Source organism: Haliotis cracherodii, unplaced genomic scaffold (genome assembly GCF_022045235.1).
Source record: "Haliotis cracherodii isolate W230 unplaced genomic scaffold, xgHalCrac1.p SCAF_8, whole genome shotgun sequence".
NCBI classification, from domain to species: Eukaryota; Metazoa; Mollusca; class Gastropoda; order Lepetellida; family Haliotidae; genus Haliotis; species Haliotis cracherodii.
The window spans coordinates 35,893,296-35,917,684 of NW_027266341.1; the positions used below are offsets into that span (position 1 = coordinate 35,893,296).

General features: G+C 39.5%; 1 protein-coding gene across 1 annotated transcript in view; it reads right to left on the reverse strand.

The window, feature by feature from the left end:
• LOC139450255 (neurobeachin-like) overlaps positions 1-24,389 on the reverse strand; it is a 240,172-nt gene that overhangs the window by 164,413 nt on the left and 51,370 nt on the right. Inside the window, exons 3-11 of the mRNA XM_071231934.1 lie at positions 21,000-21,126; positions 10,056-10,156; positions 9,024-9,119; positions 7,946-8,067; positions 6,906-7,032; positions 6,647-6,766; positions 4,680-4,826; positions 3,796-3,852; positions 448-588 (exon numbers count right to left, since the gene is read on the reverse strand). Coding sequence (XP_071088035.1) covers positions 448-588; positions 3,796-3,852; positions 4,680-4,826; positions 6,647-6,766; positions 6,906-7,032; positions 7,946-8,067; positions 9,024-9,119; positions 10,056-10,156; positions 21,000-21,126 — 1,038 coding nt within the window. The remainder of the gene's footprint in view (positions 1-447; positions 589-3,795; positions 3,853-4,679; positions 4,827-6,646; positions 6,767-6,905; positions 7,033-7,945; positions 8,068-9,023; positions 9,120-10,055; positions 10,157-20,999; positions 21,127-24,389) is intronic.

Below are 24,389 nucleotides of genomic sequence, written 5' to 3' on the forward strand. Positions count from 1 at the left end.
CCACCTTACTTCATAACAACCATCTTTTACCACCAGAGACTCATCTGTCTTATATGACCTTCATAGCAATCAAACCCAGACCTTGTTGTGACTAGAGAGCACACTAACCACTGGGCCACCTTACTTTGTGACATCCATCTATTACCACCAGAGCCTAGCTCAGAAGACCTTGGTGGTCAGTGAGGTAAGAGAATACATTAACCAAAGGGTCATCTTTTATCACCAGAGACATTCAAGTAAATCAAACCCAGACTTTCGTGTGACTAGAGAAAACACTAACCACTGGGCCACCTTACTTCATAACAACCATCTATTACCACCAGAGATTCAACTTTCTCATGAGACATTCATGGCAATCAAACCCAGACCTTGGTGTGACTAGAGAGCACATCAACAACTGGGCCAGCCTATACAACAGGAAAGGTATCCACTCCCTTGGAGACTCACCTGTGTCATCAGAGCATGTGGGGAATGTAGGAAGTAGGAGGGGTTTCCTTTAGGTGAAGACTCGAGACAGAGCTGACTGTCACAGGCGATGGGGTTGTACATAAATACGATAGAGTTGGTCAGCCGCCCATCATACAGAACCTGACAAACAGACAGCACATGGTCATACATGAAATATAAAACTGTTCATTTCTGCATCAAAGAACATAGAGTGACAACAAGTTGAAAAACAATTCCTCTATCCCTGTGATGAACATCCATTATAGCGTTGCTTGATGCTTAAAGTGGTATTTCACGAATCTCAAGTGAAGACCACCTTCCCCAGTTTCACAATCGCTTAAGTTACACAGCTAGAGACAGGCATTTAGTTTATTTCACGTAAATAATATTTCCATATGAACTTTTTAAGTTATGAATTACTTTTATCTGATCATTTTTATCCAGAAGGAAATCCATAACAGAACATCTCTGGTGGTGGATATGAATAATAAATATATGTATTTTGACATAATTCACAGCAGTATACAGAATATTTCAACAGTTCCAGACATGATGCTCCAATCAGTCTCGGTGGAAGCATGCACATATACGTGAAAGTGTCGGGAATTGAAGAAAATTGTCACATGGAACACAACATATTAGAGACATGACTTTACATGTTAGTTAGGGTCACACGGTTTACATACAACCACTACAACAACATGGACAGCTGCGCAGTTTACCTACAACCACTGCAACAGCTGCTGGTTGATATTCAGGACGCCATGTTAAAACACAACACTTGTTTTCTTAGACTTAATGTATTCAATCCCCTCCACCAACAAAACTTTAAATAAGATGAGCAGAACAAGCAGCCCTAATCCAGTAGATAAAGCTCCTTAGCATCACACACCTTAAGTGTCACAATTACTGTAACCAAAGTCCCCTTGAGTGAGTGAGTGAGTTGGATTTTATGCCGCTTTTAGCGATATTCCAGCAATATCAAACCAAGTGACACATTAGCACCCAAGAGGGGAATCAAACCCAAGCCTTTGGCCTGACAAGTGAACACCTTATCCACTGCGCTACCAACTACCCCAAAAAGTAATATAGTTATTTTTCATCTTTTTTTAAACAACCTTTCAAATTATATTTATTAATAATTGTCTTATTACGTGTTTAAGGTGATTTGAGGCATTATATACATGTTAGAATAAATGAAAACTATTCCATTCAATAGTGCTACAAGTTCATTATCAAGAAAGTAGGTTGGGTTGGGCTTCAACAGCATTATGGTGACCTGTGAAGATCCGGGGTAGAATAGGTCTTCAACAACCCATGCTTGCCGTAAGAGGCGACTAATGGGATCGGTTGGTTAGGCTCGCTGACATGGTTGATGCATGTCATCATATCCCAATTGCATGGATCGATGCTGATGATGTCAATCACTGGATTGTCTGGTCCAAAATCGATTATTTACAGACTGCCGTCATATAGCTGTAATACTGCTCAGTGTTGCGTTAAACAACAAACAAACATATATCACGGCAGGGTGCTGACAAATCAGGACGATATGATCAACAATTCTGGGCTGATAACCCAGTTGAGATTTCTCAACATGCATATGACCATGAATGAATATGATAATAAGTTATGAACATCATATGACAAAAAAATCAGTGCTTTAAAAAAAGTTGAACACTACAGAATATTTTAGATGTCATCACAGTAAGATGTGTAGAGCAGGTGCTGAATCTTCTAAGTTATAAACAGGGTGTATGTACAGAACATTCACTACACTACTCCCATACATACATGCAGACAGACGTGTTATGTTCTGATACAAGACATATATATATACTGAAGACAGACGGACAACAGAAAAACTTGGAACTGTGACACAAAGGTTTTCTTGGATGACAAAAGACTAAGAAACACCAGGGCCCATCTGCACAAAGTGATCTTAGCGCTACGACTATGTTAAAGTATGTGAGTTACGATCATCTTAGCGCTAAGATCGCTTTGTGCAAGTGGTCCCTGCTCTTTACACAACTTTTGAAACAACAAAACCTCCAATCGGTTGTCTCTGGGAACCTCTGCTTTAGAGTGAGTACTGTTTCCATAAATTATGTAGTCTGGTCTCTTGAACCACATAATCTTCAGCACAAGCTACTATCTATGCAACTATATTTGGTCCATGAACTACTCAAAGATTGGTTAGAAAGCATGTTCTATATTTGTACATGAACTACTCCAAACTTGGTGAGAAAGCATGTCCTATATTCGTCCTGAGAACTACCCAGAATTGGTTAGAAAGCGTGTCCTATATCTAAAGGTGTCTTCTACAGCAGTACCCAGGATTTTGGTAAACGTACACAGGTCTTGGTTCTGAGGATGCTTTGAACAAGCACTGTTTTTTTAAACTGTTTATGATATTTGACACTTGTAACACAGAGTCAACCATAACAACAATTGTTTAAGTCCAAAAGAAAGACCCTTGTTTCACAGAAATACACAATCATTTCCTGGAGAACTCATGTATATAGTGCTGCAATTATTCTTCCTTTAGATCTGACCTTGAATCAAAGTGGGTCGATTCATAACATTTTGAATGAAACATGTGAGTATTCTATGAACTTCTGTAGCTCCAGGGGTTAAAAGGTGTAAGTTTTAATAACTCAGTTTCAATTCAGTGGTATTTACTCAAGAAAACACAGCTCTCACTTGCTGTAACAAGCCAAGTGACCTCTCAGTCTTGGACTGTGTTTGGACCTTAAAGGAGGACTAGACTCCACAATTTGGCAGCGCAAGCAAATTTGGTTCAAGTCTTTCAAACATGACAATGTCTCAGTTTCACACCAGGCCCCAAATGTCTCAACAAGACTTGGAATGGACTCAGGCTGACCAAGTCCTTCGTGAACTGACACCAGGTACTGTGCATTTAGATCGGTCACTGGCCATTAAGAAACTTAAAAATCATCTGACTTTAGTTCCTATTCTGTCACATGTCATGCAGAGAATTAAGATCAGAAAACTTTTTCTTAACTTAAAAGTAATTGGATTGACTTGACCTTAAACGGAACAAAATAAGTTAGGGGTCATGAATATGTTTGAGGATATTTATAGTAGTGAAGATTAAGTGCACAATTAAAAATATCCTGAAAATATTCATGATCCTTGTTTTGACTTGTTTTGTTCAGTATAGTTTGACTAATCTTCGAACAATGCGGAAAGAGGTCATGAGTCCCAGTTTCAGAGCCCAAATGTTTCAACCCCTGAAGTAACAGAAAGAAAACCTAAGTGTAGCATGCAAACTAAGGAGTCCGACAACCATACAGAAACAGACATGCAGACTACAACACATCCTACCCTCTTGGCGGCATCGTTAAGTGAGGCCAGGCTCTCATTGTCAAACCTAAACTGGCTCTGTAGAGATGGAGAACAGGTTCAGGTGAGAATACAGGTGAGAATACAGGTGAGACACAGGTAGGTAGTATGCAGGTATGTTGGTTACATGACAAGGTTGGGTGAGGTGAGGGTTTAACATCACATACAAGATTATTTCACTCATATAGCGATGTGCACGCACATGTGTGTGTGTTCGCATGTTTAAGTCCAGACATATACCAGTTTTATAGTGCTAGCCCATTGAGATACCTTGCTGCAGTTTTAACATGGTGACCCACACGGACACAGTATACTGACTCCGAGCCAGCCAGTCCTTGTTTTAGCACCTTAAAGACAAGCACCAGGCTGGGTACCATCTTTTAAGGTTTTTTGGCCTGATGCGTCCAGAGATGGAATCACCAACCAAACAGGACAAGGCATGAATAGTGCATCTATGTTCATCAATAGCAGCACAGCATATAAAACATAGCCTCCGTCTGAAAACAAACACATTCACACAGAAATACAACAGGGTTTTCTAAGCCGTACTGTTTCTTTCAAACAGGTTTTTCACAAAGTTTTTTTAAAATCATGATAATTAAACTGAACTATATAATAATGATACTTTTTGGATTATTTGTGAGACTTGTTTTTTTTACATCAACACATTCATAAAGCAAAATTATGGTTTCCAAAAAAATTTCACTGACTTTTCCTTCAATTTCTAAAACCCCATTCTGAGAGTATGAGTGACTTCATTTGGCCTTGCATGTAATGCAAACGCACACACAGACATGCATACACAAATCTGTACTGTCAAGAGCCCATGACATCTTGCTGTACATGAGGTGTAAACTGTGTTCTACCTTGTATCCTGGACCCAGCTGGTACATGGCCACAATCTGGTGGGGCTGGATGGCCTCGCTAAACAGGTACACAGTGGACATTTGACCACAGAACATGTGGTCTGTGTCTCCATCCGAACTGGATCCCAGGTAACACTTGTCAAAAGGCTGAAAATATATGTGTCATGGAATAATATTTTATGATTGGGAAATTTAATTATAGATTATTCAGAAAATAATGTCTCTTCAGGCAAGAGACTTTGTTCAACGATGCCTCTGTACATCTAGCAGTGAATGGGTTTTTCTAACAGTGCTTCAGCCACATCAGAGCTTTATAAAAAGCTGAGTGATGCAGGTTTTATAGTAGTTTGGAGATAATAATTTGTTTGTTTTGTTTTGTTTGTTTGTTTGTATAATGCTGCACTCAGCAATATTCCAGCTATATGACGGTGGTCTGTAAATAATTGAGCCTGGAGCACACAATCCAGTGATTGACATCATGAGCTCATGAGCATCAATCTATGCAATTGGGATATGATGACATGCATCAACCAAGTTAGCGAGCCTGACCATCCGATCCTGTTCCTCGCCTCTTATGCTAAGCATGGGTTGCTGAAGATGCTAGAGCATGGATCATAATACGAACGGATGCTTCATCAATACTTTACAGGTTTGTATATAGAGAATCTCACCCGAGTGTCTTTTGATATCAAATATATCAACAGGAGTTAATAAAAGTGCGAAAACTCCGAGGCTTGCCGAGGATTTTTCCCACTTTTATCAACGAGTGTTGATATATTTAATATCAAAAGACACGAGGGTGAGATTTTATTTATCATCCAACATCATTCTTCCAACTTTTACAGTTTGTAGACAGTAATAAGCAGTGTCTTAAATGTAAAAAGTACTGCTTACAGCTTCAGTAGCAGAACCATTAGTGATGTCATTTGATTGTGACGTCATGGTAACCAATGACGTCACAATTGTAGGCAAAGCATTGTGATGAAATTTCATTGCAGCGATATCTACAGTGTAGATATCGCTTGATCTCACCCAAGCGATATCTCCTGTGGGAGCCACTTTTGGATGATAAATACTACGTTCATCCATCAACAGTGACTAACTGTCAGTGCTTCACGGGTTTGCACACACAATGTTCAATATGTGTGAGTCTTTTGTCCTAGTCTTCTGTTGGTTTTATAACATTGTAATAGGCAACGAAGGGGATCGTGTGGTCAGGCTTGCTGACTTGGTTGGTGCATGTCATCGTATCCCAATTGCTTGGATCGATGATCATGTCAATCACTGGATTGTCTGGTCCAGACGCAATTATTTACAGACTGACATGATATAGCTGGAATATTGCTGAGTGCGGCGTCAAACAACAAACAAACAAACAAACTTGCTTAAACACAGACATGAGTCACTATAACAACACAAAGAGGATCTTTTATTCACAGGTGAGGGAGTAAGGTAGTGTATACAGTAGGTAACGGGCGTACTCGGGGCGGGTGGGTACTGAGCATGACCCGGGTTCCCACAGGACTTCCCAGACCCATGGTTAGTCACGTGATATATTGTTTAGTGTAATTATCTCGATCTTCATGGTTACACTACAAGCCGCTAATGTTCGCACTTCTTTCTGACCAAGCACACATTCCTTCTGACTTTAATATGGTGGAATAAAGACAAAACTTCTGACAACAGCAGGGTATCGTTTAATTTATTTGCATACATCTAAATATATTATTCCAGGACTACGGTCAAACTATTCTCAATCAGACATTTTGTACCCATCTCTTAAGACCTACAGTGGGTATCCAGGTAGGGTCGGGTAATAGATGGGTGGGTACCCTGTCAGTAAATTTGGACTCGTCCCAGCCCTTGTGTACAGACCCATGAAGTATTGATGATGTAAATGATGATCCTGTCGGCTAAGGGACACAACTCTGCACAACCCAAGATATAACCTGATCGTTACCACTTACATCACTGGTGCTCACAAGCCATGACATGTCAGCTGACGATACAAGTTGGCCGTCAACGTAGCACTTGATTTCTGACTTGCTCCATCGGTTGTACACGTGCGAGATAGTCACCATGTACCACTGCAATACAAGGGGAATAAGTGAGTGAGTGAGTGAGCGAGATGTTTACCACCTTTTAGTAATTAACTATTAATTATGCAGGACAGAGACCTACGGTTTAATTACAAAATATTCTGATATTCCGAACTGTTTGACTAACCCTCCGTGGAGCAAAATTGTAGTTGACACAGTTTTGGAATCCTTTGCCCTTGACCTTCATGGAGGTGATGACGAGTGCCTCGCCAACGAAGTGTGCAGAATATCCAACACCCTTACTGGTACGGAAACTGAAACAGAACAAAACAAGTTGAAGTACCGTGTGACAAGCAAAATAATCTCTCAAAGTCAAAGACAGATGAAATACTTTTGTTTCAAGCAATATTCCAGCTATATCACAGTGGCCTTGAAATAATGCAGTCAGGCAAACAAACCCTGCACCAAACAAAAACTAACAATGTCCTCTTAATTTCTTCCAGATTACAACAAGCATGAACGAGGTACTGGGGACAATGGTGCCATTTGAAATAAGAATGGTTGGATGTCAACCATGAATGAAGTAATGGGTACAATGGCGCCATTTGAAGTAAGAATGGCTGGAGGTAAACCATGAATGAAGTACTGGGTACAATGGCACCATTTGGAGTAAGAATGGTTGGATGTAAACCATGAATGAAGTACTGGGTAAAATGGCACCATTTGAAATAAGAATGGTTGGATGTCAAGCACGAATGAACTACTGTAGACAATGGCGCCATTTGGAGTAAGAATGGTTGGATGTCAAGCACGAATGAAGTACTGGGGACAATGGTGCCATTCGGAGTAAGACTGGTTGGATGTCAACCATGAATGAAGTACTGGGGACAATGGTGCCATTTGGAGTAAGAATGGTTGGATGTCAAGCACAAATGAACTACTGGGGACAATGGCGCCATTTGGAGTAAGAATGGTTGGATGTCAAGCATGAATGAAGTACTGGAGACGAGGGCCATCAGAAGTAAGTATGGCTGAATGTTACATTCAGCAATATTCAATTGGCTTCAGTCACAGTAGGGAATCAATCTCAGATCCTTGGATTGAAGAACTAGTTTGTTAACCACAAGGCTACCCCATTAGGCCCACTTAGCTCACAATGACCTCTCAGCTCTTACAGCATTTAGTGGCTCAGCCCTTAGTGGTTTAAGTTGAAGAATGTACACTGACCAAAACAAGAAGGGCTTCTCTCTCTCCACATTGACCCCTGTGACAGGATCTAGCCGGATCCAGCATGAGAACGTCCAGCCATTCTGGTAGGGCCAGTTCTTGATCGGTGGCAAGGCAATATGCTGAAAAACCACACATTTCACAATGAGCACAACAGGAGCGAAGAAGAACAAAGCATACGACATATGCTCCTATCCAAGGTCATACCAAGAATATTCCACAGAAATGTTTCAAACAAAGAATGAAAAAACAAATCCTTATCTCTAATCTAATGATGAAAAGTCCTTATTGATGGGATCCCTTGATTCAATATATAATGTCTCACATCAAAATGAGTCTTTGATGTCTCAGTCATAATTAAAAGTTAGTGTTGTTTCAGGCCACAGACAGCATTATTCCAGCTATATCACAACGGCCTGTAAATAATCAAGTCAGGCAAAAAAAACTTGCCCCAGAGAAACAACCTCTTAATTTCTTTCAGTTAATAACAAGCATGAACCTCGGGCTCCCCTAAATTTCTAACACCAGCCATGGTATATTCAGTTATCTGTCCTTGGGCAAACTTGAACTGACTGAATATTTGGGGTTTCCTGATGCTAAACTGTACTGTTAGCTTGTTGGTTAACGTCGCACGCGGCAATATTCCAGCTAAATGACAGCGACCAGACAATCCACGCAATGGGGACATGATGACATGCATCAACCAAATCACTGTGCCTGACCACCTGATTCAGTCAGTCAAATCTTACGACAAGCATTGGTTGCTTCAGAACTATTTTCTTACCCTGCATCCTACATGTCGTACCTTACTACGTAGAAAATATCATACAGCACTGTACTTTCTCACACACACACACACACACACACACACAATTTTTTTTTTTTATTAAATCGCCATATGGGGATTACTCTTCTGTTTTGATAAGGTATGACATTAATGAAACACATACCACGTTTTCTAAAGAAAAAAAGATTTGATACTTTAACAGGCTTTGTCTGATCTGACAACAGGAATTTCAATGTAGGTCTAGAACGGTTCACACAAATGACAAGAAATAAAGGAAATTGAGGTAATTACCGATCCCTTCTTCCCAGGGAAACTAAAGAACTCGTCAGGTCCGTGTCTCTGAGGCATCTGCCTCAGCACATTTAGCAGCTTCACGGAGTGGCGTTGCTGGGGGGAGAACATCAACATCAGTCAACATCAGTCAAAGTGACACTCCTAACCAGAGTTTGTTTTCAATCAAGAGAAACGTCTGATCACATGATACAAATGTATGCAAATAAACTTGGGTCAATGGTGTTATGCTAAGTCATTACTGCACCGGAGTGTGCAACTTAGTGAGTGAATAATATTTTACCCTGCAGTCAGACACATTTAAGGGGACTGTTAATCAAGTCTGTTTGTTTGTTTGTTGTATAACGCTGCACTCAGCAATATTCCAGCATTATGACAGCGGTCGGCAAATAATCAAGTCTGGACCAGAAAATCCAGTGATTGACATCATGAGCATCAATCTAGGCAATTGAGATACGATGACATGCATCTACCAAGTCAGCGAGCCTGACCACCCGATCCCATTAGTCACCTCTTACAACAAGCATAATCGCCTCTTACCGCAAGCATGGGATTGCTTAGTCAAATCTGGGTCACATCGACTAGTGGTTGACAGTATGAGCAACAATCCATGATGTAGGGTTATGACACACAAGCCCAAGCTCAGACATTGTAACCACCCAATCCTCGTTTTTGATTAACTCTATTGTCTTTCCAAGAATCAGGACCAAAACTAGCTAGTGTCAGTCAAATAATATGAATGAGTTGGACTTAACATCGCTTCCAAAAGTGTTAAGTTACAAGTTATCAGCTTTATTGGGAAAGAAAGCTGAACATGATGCAGGTCGTAGACACTACCATATGGGTGACAGTACCATTGCTGACAAACCAAGGACACAAGCAGAAGTAATCTGGGATTCAAACCCATGACCAAGTGAACAGCAATAGCTGTATATGATACCTGTGGAAACAAATTCAACAGAATTATTTCTACTGTTCTATTTAATCACAATATCACTGGATTTCCTCTAAAGAAAGACATATCATACTCACCCACTTCCCATCTTTGGTTTTCAGAAGAGTAAAGAGTGATTTAAGTTCTTTGACGGTGATACTGTAACTTGCTAGTGAGCCGAGCATGTCAGTCAGCAAGTCTGTAACACCAAACATGTTGTAGATTAATTCCCTATGAAGGAAGAGATTACGGTGAAGTTCACTTCGACAGTTGTCTCCCCTTGATATTACATCTCTGTCTTGAGAAATGCCATTCAAAAGTGAATACAGACGATAATAAATAATAAACATACAGAAAATAATAAATCATTGAATAGTTAGAGGATAATATTTTGTGAAAAGGTTACTTTAACAAAAAAACAGTAAGCTTTGAATTAACAACATAAATAATAGCTCTCTAATTATGTCAGGATTCCTTTTGGCTACCAACAGTGTCACCCATTTTGATCATATTCTTGACAAGAATGTGAAATGTGAAGTAAAGGGCAAATGAAAATATCTGGAAAGGAATGTACATGTTGCGGTGGCAATATTTGGGAATACTTACAACACAGACTAAAATTGGAATATCATTACATCAAGAATATGATCAACAATATATATTTAAAGCCTGATGTTCCTCCAATGAAAGAGCACCCATCACCAACACACCAAAACAGAAATACCTTAACGCTGTCACCTATATTTTTTCACATACAGTGGGCAAATCAGGAGATAAACTAACTGTGTTTTGAAACTTGGGGTTGTTTAACTGTAGTTAGATACCTCTTATTTTCATTTTGAACTGACATATTCAGAATGACTACCCCCACTTGTTTGTACACAATGCTAAAGGGTTATTGGCAGCCATTGTTATATGCTTTGATGCTTCAGCTATCAGTAGATTGGTGTTTTTATATGTAAGGTTTTTGTTTAAAAAGGCATGCATGTTAATTTTTAGGTATCATATGAAATTAGATAACTCGAATTTATCTCATTTTGACATTTTCAGTGTCATGGTAGCATGCTTATTAGACTCAGTGTTGAATACACACACTACTAGACTTCACTACGTCTGATGAAGATGTAGTAGTGATATACTCTCACAGCTTTACCTTGTATTCAAAAGTGAGCAGCCCTGCTGGCTAACATGAGTTCTTTAAATTGGGTTCTTATAACAAAAATAAAATTTGTCATTTTCTTTCAGCTATATGACGGCAGTCTGTACACAATAGCGTCTGAACCAGACAACCCAGTGATTGATATCATGAACATTGATCCACACAATTGGGATACGATGACATGCTTCAAACAAGTCAGCAAGCCTGACCACCTGATCCCATTTGTTGCCTCTAACGACAAGCAAATTCACCTTTTATGGCAAGCATGGGTTGCTGAAGACCTATTCTACCCCACATCTTCACTGGTCCAAAGCTAGATGTCTCCCCCTGAATATGTCTACATACAAATCCCTGTACTCTATTTGTCTTTATTCTGCTGTGGAATTAAACCAATGAAGTCTCCGGTGCCTTTCATTTACAGCTTCAGACCCCAGGTTAATTTGACCAAGCTCCACACAGTGATACATCACTTCCTATGTCTTCTATAAGAAAAGCACAGCAAATGTGTCACACAATAAGACGGAGCATGTAATATGGCTGTACTTCTTTTTCTGCATGTAAGTCGTCTGACATGACAGTAATCGTTAAGAGACTGTTACAGGAATATCATTTACTATTCTTTCTGTGGTTACCTAATTACTCACAGTTATCAGAAATAACTGACAGATCTAATTTCCATTTGTTTCAATTATATTTCACAAATATCTTGATTCAATCAATATTTCCTTGACATACAACATTTTCCAATAGAAACGGACACCAAAACGATAAGATCACAGAATCCCACACTCCAATCTCCAAACACTTGCCACTGTAAATAGATAATCATCATATCCAAAATGGAAGGAATCAAATTCAGTTACCTAATTTGATTACCCAAAATAATTGTCTTTATGGAACCATCTTGAAATTAAGAAAACGTAAACAATATGTCTGATATTTACATTATTCGACCTCAATCCAAATAGAACACTTTGAAGCAAGAAAACAAAGAAACCAATGCCCATGAGAGTTCTTGCTTAATTTTAGAACTGAAAACTGAGATAGATTAATGTGTCACAATGCCGGCTTTTTTGGTTTCGGAAATTTTCTCTAAAGTTGGCCTTCTCTGGCAGCCAGGTCTTGGGAGAAGGAAGCGTCCGACAGGTGATGAATGCAGTTTAATAAAGCATGGCAAATTGAGGAAATGGTCGATACATCTTCATTGCAAGATGGGAAGGCGCAATCTGTGTGCTGTAGTCCTGCTAATCACATTCATTCACGCTGTGATAATCTCTGTTACGACAATTTTATGACCACTGGCTCGACACATACATTGGTTGCCCATAAAACTTTCATTTGTTCTCAAGCATTTTTTTCACCATGAAATGGGAAGATTTTAAAGATGCTTGATCATGAGTTTGATTGCTTGATGTTAAATTTGTAGATGTTTTACTTCACTTCTCTGACAGCGACTTGTAGCAGATTTTGCATGATGTATAGCCCAAGGTGATTCATACACTCAAACGTGAAATGATTTGCGAAAAAATAGAAATTTGTGAAGATGTTTTTCTGAATATGATGAAAGATGATTGTTTAATAATCATATTTTAATTATTTTTTATTCATTGTCTTGGATGATTCATTGTCAGACAATTACTTTTTTAATTGCTGTTTTAAATGAATATTAAAATATCCTGTGCCAAATCCTCATCAACAATATGCTGATGACAGAAATGCTGTAATTAGTATTCACTGAATGTTAACTCTTAAAATAATAGAATTAATGTATTCAAATCATCTTTGAAACTTTTGTTTTTGAAAAAGACTGTTCAATATCTTGATTGACCAAGGAAAAAAGAAACAAAAGCGTGAGTCCATTGATAAAGGAGTTTTGACACAAGCTTATTGGCCGTTAACGCTCAATGAATCCAAAACAAGTCCCTAAAGGAGGATCGATGCCTTCAGCAAACATCCAATGAGAAATTGATTGAATTTGCCCTACTGAAACTTGAGTGTTGACATTCCAGCATGCTCCAGCATGTGGTGAAAGTTTCTATATTAACAATTTACAACAGGGCCTCATCTAATGTCGGACAAGGCTTTGATTTTAGGAGAAGCACCGCAAGACGTACGATGCTCACAGCAATAACTTACACAGGTTTTGCTTTGAATCGAACAAGCAAATATGTCCTTAATCTCAGTTGTCAAGCCTCTTGTAGCATAAAATATGAATAATTGTGTATGACATAAATTTTGTCCAAAAATTGTCTACTGAAAATATTGATGTAATACTTGAACGAACATATAAATCTAAAATTGATAGAATAAAATGGACTGCAAATTAACAGGTTTTTGCCGGCAACCAGTTATTGTTAAGTTGCATGTCTTGTTCGTCAAGACCTTCTGTTTTAAGAAATCAGATTAAACAACATGTTTTGTGAAATGGTGTCAGGCCAGGTTATTTCAAAAAGCTTGAAATCAAATCATCCTTTAATCCAATCATATAAAAGTATAAAAAATATTTCCCCATACTCTCTTGTCTAATGATAGCTCATGTACTCAATAATCTGTGATGAGCCACTTTCAAAGTAATCACCTTCAACCAGGAAAGAATTATTGAGATCTCAGCACCATGTTCGTATCGGCAAACCGAACCATATCATTGTTACCATTACTGCGTGAGCCAGGTCTTCCGTTTGGAAATCTTTAAGGGCAATTTGACGATTTCTTGTTGAGAAATCAATTAATAATAATTCAATAGTCTTATTCAATTGTATAAATGGCCATGGAGCAGAACTGCTCATTTAATTATTCCTCGAGAATGGCTAAAATTTGTTCCAATTTAATAACATTCTTGAATGGTCCAATGTCATTGTGAAAAGATCCAAATTATCGATATTTTTTGCAGGGGGATGAATATGAATTATCTGCATGAACAAAATATGGGTGTCAATCAATCAGCTTGGATCAATAATACTTTGGATCTTTTTCAGAGACAAAGTAATCGTCCAGGACATCCAGACTTGAGGTGGAATCCCTGTGTGACATTTTCTCATACAAACAAGTGAGTGAGTGTTGTTTTACACTTCAGCAAGCAGACCAATGGTTGATAGCATGAACATGTCATCAGGTCAAGATGACACACAATCAGCCAGGTCATACATTGATGCTCAAAAGACAGCTCTAATGCTTGTTTGTTGTTTAACACAGCACTCAGCAATATTCCAGCTATATGACAACGGTCTGTAGATAATCAAATCTTGGCCAGACTATCCAGTGATTAACATGAGCATTAATCGATTAATTGGGATACAATGACATGCATCAACAAAGTCAGCAAGCTTGACCACCCATCTGTTTGTCACTTCTTACGACAGGTATAGTTTGCTGAGGACCAATTCTAGCCTGGTTCTTGCCAGTGCCAGCACTTATGAAAAGTGTAGGATACTGGAAATGAGTATCACATCCAAACATATCAGGGTACTTAAGACATGACAAGATACATAATTTATACTATTTTTGTCTGAGCTTCTCCATGTTCCATACTGCCCCAACTAACAAAAGGTTGCATTTTAATCACAGTCTGATTTAGAATTTTGTTTACCGAGAGATGGTAAAGTAATGCTAGCCAGAGTAGTTATCAGAGTACATATTGTGCTCAGATCTTCACGAAAAGAGGGACCATATCAGAGTAAATGATCTGAGATAGTGAGTGAGTGAGGATGCCACTGTTAGCAATGTTCCAGCAATATCAGGGGCGGTCGGGTAGCCTAGTGGTTAAAGCGTTCGCTCGTCACGCCGAAGACCCGGTTTCGATTCCTTACATGGGTACAATGTGTGAAGCCCATTTCTTGTGTCCCCCGCCGTGATATTGCTGGAATATTGCTAAAAGCGGCATAAAACCATACTCACTCACTCACTAACTCCAGCAATATCACGGTGGAGGACACCAGAAATGGGCTTCACACATTTTTCCCCATGTCGGGAATCTAACCAGGGTCTTCGGCGTGACGAGCGAACGCTTTAACCACTAGGCTACCCGACCGCCCCTCTGAGATAGGGTATTGGGCTGACAAGGTGAACTAGTAACAAGGCTATCTCACTGCCACCATCAGACAAATCACTGAACAACCTCTACTGCAGTCTTCACATCACAAGAAATAGATCATCACTTACTGAAATGGTCATCTGAGGTGACTAAAGATCACTCTAGATCATCCAATAACCTGTCAAGCATACCCTTTCAACGTTGGTCGAAGTAGCATTTTTTATTTTTTAACTATTTTAGGAAATTGAATATATGAATATATATCAAGCCATTTATCAGAATCTAAAATTCATCATAAAAACATCGCTGAAGATTCCAACTTCAAAATGTTTGGACAAGAGATGTTGAGGATAACGTGACAGTGCCCAGAAGCAAGTGGTTAGAATTTGTTTTTTTCCCTGGATCAGAAGAAAATCTGTGGAATACATTCCCACTGGGCGTCAGCTGCACAGAGAAACTAACACACTGGAAAAAGGTGGCTTGGAATTAATTAAAACATAGACAGCTTTCTATAGCAAAACCTCAAGGACAGAGACATCAGAGCACAATAAGTGCACACCTTCAGAAACAATGCACAACATACCATATGGTGAATACCTGGCATCATTGGCCAGTTCGTGTGTGATGTTTGTTTGTTGTTTAATGCTGCACTCAGCAATATTCTAGCTACATCACAGCAGTCTGTAAATAATCAAGTCTCGACCAGACAATCCAGTGATTGACATCATGAGCATCGACCGACGCAATTAGGATACAATGACATGCATCAACCAAGTCAGCAAGCCTGACCACCCGATCCCTTTAGTCGCCTCTTACGACAAGCATTGTTGCCTTTTACAGCAAGCATGGGTTGCTGAAGACCTATTCTACCCCAGATCTTCACAGGTCTTTCATGTGTGAATGTTTAAGACTTTCTCCATATAAATCAAATTTTCTTTAAAAAAAACCATATAGTTGTTTTTACATGTGATTATGTTCAAAATCTAATGTCACAGGAAATTGACAGATATATTAATTGTAATATTGCACACATGACCTATTGTAATTTTAAACTCAATAATAACCATAAAATCTCATCTTGTTCCAAGAAAATTGAATCATAGAATCTGTGTGAAACGTTTCATAATATTATGCATGCTGATATAAATGCTGACATCAGAATAATGTAGGATATAAAAACTATTGTATTGTAAACCACATGTTGGTCAAAAACACATTTCATATCACATTGACATGCTTGTACCATGTACAGCACCACATCACAAGATTAACTATTACAAAGACAAGCAACAATTAATGTTAATCTTATATATCATGCATTACCTTGAGGTACATTATGTTAAAACTGACTAATCATGAACTGTTAAAACGGAATAATCATGAACTGTTAAAACAGAATATTCATGCACTCACAGAAATGTCGATCAACATGAACATGGATCATTTCATCATCTTAATGCAACATATAAAATCCACTTCACAACACTTTCATTCAAATGGCTGTTGTATTAAAAATTTGCTTCAAACTAGAGCAATAATCTAAACAATAAAGCTGTTGCATTCAGCATAGATTAAGCAGGTTGCCAAACATGGCGCCAATGGTACTGAGGGATTATCACACAACGAACATCCCAAGCAGTTGAGGCATTGGTGGGATCGACATACAAAATAACCTTGCTAATAGTTTTATTTGTCATTTCAACACGGGTTCCAACTTGTAAGTATTTCAACTCTTGTCCTATAGTTCTATGAGGTTTGTTCAATGAGTGGAATACAAGCATTATGTTAATGGATAATGATTATTACATGGGATACATAGTCCTACAGCATGTAGCCTGTTGTCATTACAAGGAAGCAACTCCATTTTCTCTGCATCTGCCCAATAATTTAAAAAAAAATGGCAGATTATAAAATTAACCTCTGTTTGTTTTGTTGTTGTTTGATACCACGCTCGGCATTATTCCAGCCATACGACAAATAATCGAGTCTGGACCAGACACTCCAGTGTTGACATCATGAGCATCGATCCAGGCAATTGGGATACATTGGCATGCATCAACCAAGTAAGCGAGTCTAACCACCCGATCCCATTAGTTGCCTCTTACGAAAAGCATAGTCGCCTCTTACAGCAAGCATGGGTTGCTGAAGACCTATTCCAACCCAGATCTTCACAGGTTTAATAAATAATGAAATTGTCACTGACTTGAAGGAGCTTTAATACAAGATAGATCCAGGTCAGATAGGTCACACAAGTAGTCAGTGATATAGCTCTCAAGTAGTTACAAAATAAGTAGGTCACTATTTTGCATGGAATTACTTAGGTGCGATCCTTATGTGACTTTACCTAACCAAATTGTTTGAAATTATAGTTTCATTATTTACATAAACCATAGGCTACATGCAGATAATTATCCGATACAAAATATTCAAGTGAAGAGTATGTTACTACATATATATTGGTTCTTGAACATAGCTTGTTTGACAAACTGTGATTAGAACAAGGAAAAAGCATGCATACCATATTCCAGCTAAAACAACACTTCAGCACTTCCGTGATAAGACCTTACCATGATGGTTCTTGTGTAACGTCGTAGGCGAACATATATCTGTGAGTTGTCTCTGTTACTGGCAATATTCTATAGTACTGAGTATGGTCTGGCCTGTTCTGTTTCACAAAGTGACGTAGCACTGCACCTATCATAACTCCTATACTTTAACATAGACTTACGACAGTCGTAGAGCTCCGACCATCGTAACTCCTATACTTTAACATAGACTTACGACAGTCGTAGAGCTACAACCATCGTAACTCCTATACTTTGATATAGACTTACGACAGTCGTAGAGCTACGACCATTGTAACTCCTATACTTTAACATAGACTTACGACAGTCGTAGAGCTACGACCATCGTAACTCCTATACTTTGATATAGACTTACGACAGTCGTAGAGCTTCGACCATCGTAACTCCTTGACTTTTATATAGACTTACGACAGTCGTAGAGCTACGACCATCGTAACTCCTATACTTTAATATAAACTTGCGACAGTCATAGAGCTATGACCATCGCAACTCCTATACTTTAATATAGACTATACGACAGTCGTAGAGCTACGACCATTGTAACTCCTTCTCTTTAACATAGACATATGACAGTCATAGAGCTACGATCGCTTCGTGAAAAAGGCCCTGATTCCTAGATTATGATTTCTAATGTCCAGTGCACTATGAAAGACTGGTAGCAGATCCGTGGGGCACACTTGGGATGAGGAATAGTGATTAGAGCATGGGAGAGAGTGAGTCGGGTTTAATGCTTCTTTGAACAACATTTCAGTCATATCAGAGCATATAGGATGTAGGAGGAAAGCCTGCAGTGATGCAGATTGTAGATATTTTTTTTTAAACCCAAGAGCACGGGAATGGTGCTGACAGATGAAGAATAATGGGTGTAACTCAGCTAAGCGAATACGCTATTTTATTTATTCTGTGGTCATCGATGTAATAAAGTAAGAATCAATAAATATCTCTGTTAGGGCTCTGACGGGAAGCAAAAGCTGGACCAAGACTAAAAAATCTGAGCTCAATGCTACTGTGCCTCACAAACAACATTTTGATTTTTTCTTGCCATCATCTAAGTCAAAATTCTGTTTTCCATGTCAGGCAAGTTAGAGAAGTAAAAATGTGAGTTATCACCCCTGGTCAAGTACTGAAGTCAGTTTCCAGTCTGTGATCGAGTCATCGAGTTAGTGTTAGAGCCCAATTTTCCTTGAGAAAGTTGAAATACTATTACCTATCATCTTAGTTTTGGATGACCATGTCACACTCATGATCCAATCTCAAACATAGCAGTCCAGTCAAGGGACCATGCTGGCATCAGTCTCCAGGAAGCAAAAGCAAGAGACCACAGTTTCCAGTGTGGCCATGTACAGGTCACAACTAATAAATCTACCTAGCTAAGAAGCAATGCTGCATTCATGTGCAAGAAATGTGTGGACGACCCTAATTTTCAGAAAATGGCCTGAGGCAGTCTCCATCATATTGTCAGGGCCCACTTGCATAAATCAATTCTAGCGATCAGATTGTCATTAGGAGTTCTTATTTGATAACATGGATTAATGTGGAGAGTGTGTAGCTTGATACTTTCCACACCATGGGGACACCATGCGTCGTTTTGACCCACTGTGTCAAAATGTCAAGGATTACACATGGCTTGACACACACGTGGGTTGACAGCATTAGACTGTGTCAATATGTCAAGAATCACATCTGGCTTGACACACCTGGTTTGTGAGCATTAGACTGTACAAATTGTGTGAATATGTCCAGAATCACATCTGGCTCGACACACCTGGGTTGACAGCATTAGACTGTACAAACTGTGTCAATATGTCAAGAATCACATCTGGCTTGACACACCTGGCTTGACACACTTGGCTTAACACCCATGGGTTGACAGCATTAGACTGTACAAACTGTGTCAATATGTCAAGAATCACATCTGGCTTGACACACCTGGCTTGACACACTTGGCTTAACACCCCTGGGTTGACAGCATTAGACTGTACAAACTGTGTCAATATGTCCAGGATCACATCTGGCTTGACACACATGGCTTGGCACACATGGCTTGACACACCTGGCTTGATAGCATTAGACTGTACAAAGTCTGTCAATATGTCCAGAATCACATCTGGCTTGACACACATGGCTTGACACACCTGGTTTGTGAGCATTAGACTGTACAAAGTGTGTCAATATGTCCAGAATCACATCTGGCTTGACACACTTGGCTTGTCAGCATTAGAATGAACAATGACATACTTTAAATGGTCTTAGCGTTTAACACATTCATACAAGTAGGCTTTTAATTTCTACAAAACAGTCTTGAGCATGACTATTATGACTGTTGTAAGTCATGATGCTAATGCTAAGATTGTTTTGTGCATGTGGGCCTAGATGTAAGCAACTGAGCAGTGAAGTGCTGAAGAGATGTTATGAAGCAGAATGTGGTATATTAGGTTACAATGGACAGGGACAGACGGAGAAATGGACCTGGAATCGTCGGCATACACTTACCACTGATGCCTGGGGTACGCATAGAGAGATGAAAATAGAAACATCAAAATGAAGATGGTTTTATCCGGGTACGCTCATCGCATCGAATGGGAATTCAATTGGTTACACAAAAGCTCCTAACGCAAATCTAATCAGTGTGCTAAAGTGATATGACTAGAATTAATTTGCCAAAAAAAAGAAATAAATCTTTGATATAAAAAAGAAAATGATGTCACATGATGAAATAATTGATTTTTAAGGAATATAATCGTTCATATTTGTCTTTGAAACTTTCAGGAGATTCATCATTGTCATATCGTGCTTATCATGAATTAGAAATTTATTTCCTATTAATTTCAATTCTGTGTAATATACAAGCAGAAGAACTGAAGGGGAAGGAATAAAATATGTCTCTGGTAGCCTCAAGGATACAGAATACCACTACCAAAAGCTAACATAAATAAATCAGTCTAATTTCAGAATCTCTCAAAATAGCTCCAGTTGGGGAGGAATAAAGCCCACTTTCGATAGTAAGGAAAAGTGTTCATTAGAAAGGGGTTTAACGGTAATATTATTCTATCATGCTTTCGTTTCTCTTAATGTGTGCATATGCAACATTCTAAAAGGTCATATAGATCAATCACACGATTCTATGCATGCTTTCTCAATTCCTGTATTGTTAATACGACCCAAAAGTGGTATCATTAGACGATCAGCACCGAGTCTCACTACTCATTATGTTATCAACCTTCCTGCCTGTCTGAAGGACCAGTGTAAGGAGTTGTAGGTCACCCACCTGCCACCATGTCATCCGAACTCTCCAGCAGCTCTAGCACCCGGCCAATGAGGCCCACCTCTGTACATGCGTGCAGGTTCCGGCGACTCTTCTTCAGTGTGGCTGTGAACACACTCCATATTTCTGCCTATGAACACAAACAAAAGGACTAGGTGAGTAAGGTTTGATGCCTCCAAGCAAATGGGCGAGTGAGTGAGTGGGTGAGGATGTGAGTGAGTGATTGAGTGAGTGAGTGAGTGAGTGAGTGAGTAAGGTTTGATGCCTCAAAGCAAATGGGTGAGTGGGTGGTTGGTGCCCATAAGTATAAAGAATAACATATACTGAAAAAAGTGGCAAAGGTTCAGTTGGTACAGAATGTTGAATGTGTGAGTGTTTGAGTGAGTGTTTGAGTGGTTGAGTGAGTGGTTGAGTGAGTGGTTGAATGGTTGAGTGAGTGGTTGAGTGGTTGAGTGGTTGAGTGAGTGAGTGAGTGAGTGAGTGTCCTTAACACATTGTTCCCATGTGGGGAATCAAACTTAAGCCTTCCGTTGTGATGAGCAACCCCACAACCTTCTATCTATATACAATCTATGCCAAACACTTCTGAGACTACTCACCCGAACATCATTTTCAGTAGAGTTTAGTGTTACCATATGGGCTATCATTAACTGAGCTTACTAGACCAAACAGAATATTACTGGACTCAGACAATTGGTTAAAGTCGGAGACTGCATATGAGCTTCAGACACTGTACTTATAATGAAAATCAGCCCAGCATGCCCAGAGAACTCTCAACCACTAGGCTACCAACTGCCCTTACTATTTTGGGTACATATATTTCTTTGTCAAACGAATGGGGAGCGAGTGAAAGAAGTGTTCAAACTGCAGTCAGTAATATTCCAGCTATTATCAGAATGGCCAATATGATGGCAGTCTGTAAATACTGGACTCTTGACCCGACAATCCACTGATGACATGCATCAACCAAGTCAGCAAGCCTAATCATCCGATCCTGTTAGTTACCTCTTATGAAAAGCATGGGTTGCTGTCGACCAATTCTAACCTGGATCTTCACAGGGCGCTGATGGTTCAAATTCAGCAGCCTCCATTGAAGCCCATAACCATAATGTCATAGAGGTCAATTAAGTCTTTCAGACAGCATTGATGTAGTCAAGGGCTTGGAGAGTTAGCAAAAATATTCCATAAGTTTTGATGATGAGATCATGATCTTGGCTTGCACCAATTCTTTCTGTTCTCATAGTATGAACTGGATGCACATTCAACAATCTATACGTACACACAGAGAAATATTCCCCATGTCTTTCGGGAACGTTTTAAGAATGCATATCAACAAATTGGAATTAACTGGGCTTAATACTACTTTGACAGTATTTCAGTTATATCATGGCACGTCAGCTTTTATTGAAGGAAATCCAAAAGTAACACAGATGTGACTACCCTGGTCAATCCAGTCTGGAGGATCATAATCTGGCAATAGCTGGGAATATATCTGACCTAACAACCAGCAGTTCCTGCAATACCATGGGACACAACTCACAGGCAAATGATGCACTTCGGACCATACGGCCACCACCCTAATTATTATCGAGCTGGGTCGAAACTGCTGCTTGAAAATGACAAATATTCTCTCCACAGTAATGATAGTTTGCAAGCAAAAAGCATTGACAAAGAATTACATGCTAACGTGTGTATGTATTTGCTCTAGTGTACCACTATGTATGTACACACTGCCCAGAATATAATAACCACAGACAACACACTGGCATTCTCTACCCATGACAACCACCATCCTCTGCATATCCCGAATCTTCTCTCAAGAGAAAAGGTTCCCTATTTTCCAATCTCTCTTGATAAAGTTAAATCACGTACATGTTACCTCATCGTAAACTAGGCTCAGACATGCCCCTCAGAGGCTCTCCAGCATAATCTGTGGAACAGCCATTCAAGTTATGCAAAGACCTAGGATAAACACAGACAGAGCAGTCCCCTCCTCTTGATTTACTGAGGAGTACAGAACCTCCAAAATTGGTCTTCATGCTGAATTATCTCCATGGAAGACACTGAAAAGGGGCCATGTCTCAAGTAGTAACTGAGTATATTTAAGGCTGAAAAAGCCAATCTTGAACAAACGATTTTTTTGTGGGTGCCTTCATTACCGGCAGCTGTGTTTGTTAGTTGGTCACTGGGCTGTTCAATCACAATATTAATCTTCAGACTTAGGGTCTGGAATCTTTTTGGTAAACATATAGATTACAGTCAAGTGCAGAAATGAGAAGTAACCTTATTCAATTAAGTTCTCCTCCCGAGCTGGAGTGTTTAAGGATGATATTGGAACATAACCTGGAGAAGAGCCTTCATGATGTGGTCTTGTCAGGCAGCAAGACCTTACTCCTGGGACGCCCGAGTCACGTAATATTTCCTTCAGTGGAGTAAGCTCAGTTAATAACTGCCCATATTTATAAAGAATAACATATACTGAAAATAGTGGCAAAGGTTCAGTTTGAGATGGGGGACTTGGTACACAATGTGAATGAGTGAGTTGGGTGTAACGCCACTTTTAACATTATTCCAGTTATATCACGGCGTGTCGGCTTAATGTTGGAGGAAAGCCCGAAGTGATGCAGGTCTCAGATGTTTACCACTTCGCTGGAACCCACGAGCATGGGCATGGTGCTGACAAATCTAGAAACATAATCAGGGCGAACCAGAACTCGAACCCACAATCATACCGGGTAGATTTCTGGCGTGCCCAAGGGACGCAACTCTGCACAGCGAATCGCGGCGCCTTAGACAACTGGACCACCCATGCCCCAAAGTGTTGAATGAAGTGATAATGACGATGACTATGATGATGAATTATTTTCATGATTGTAATTCATTGATAAGTCATTTGTGCTTCAGTCAAATTTATTTTCGTCAGTCGAAACTGTATGGTTTAAGAGTCTTTCATAAATGTTCTTTGGTCTTATCTAGTTTCTCATTATCATTGATAATCCATAGACATAACTGAAACTTTATTGTGGAGGTGAGACGAACGTTGCATTCAAGGCTATTGCACCTATATAGCATATGTGTGTGTTTGTGTGTGTGTGTGGTGTGTGTGAGTGTGTGTGAGAGAGAGAGAGAGAGAGAGAGAGAGAGAGAGAGAGAGAGAGAGAGAGAGAGAGAGCTCACTGAGATTCCATTCCTCAGTTTAACATGAATACCCCACTCAGACACAGTATACTGACTCCGAGATGACCAGTCTTTGTTTTAGCCCCTTAATGCCCAGCGCTAGGCAGGGTAACAACAAGTACCATCTTTTGGCATGAAACGGCTTCGGATTGAACACCCAACTTTCCACTCTCCGGGCAGATGCTCTACCTCTAGACCATGGAGGCGGTCCTTTTT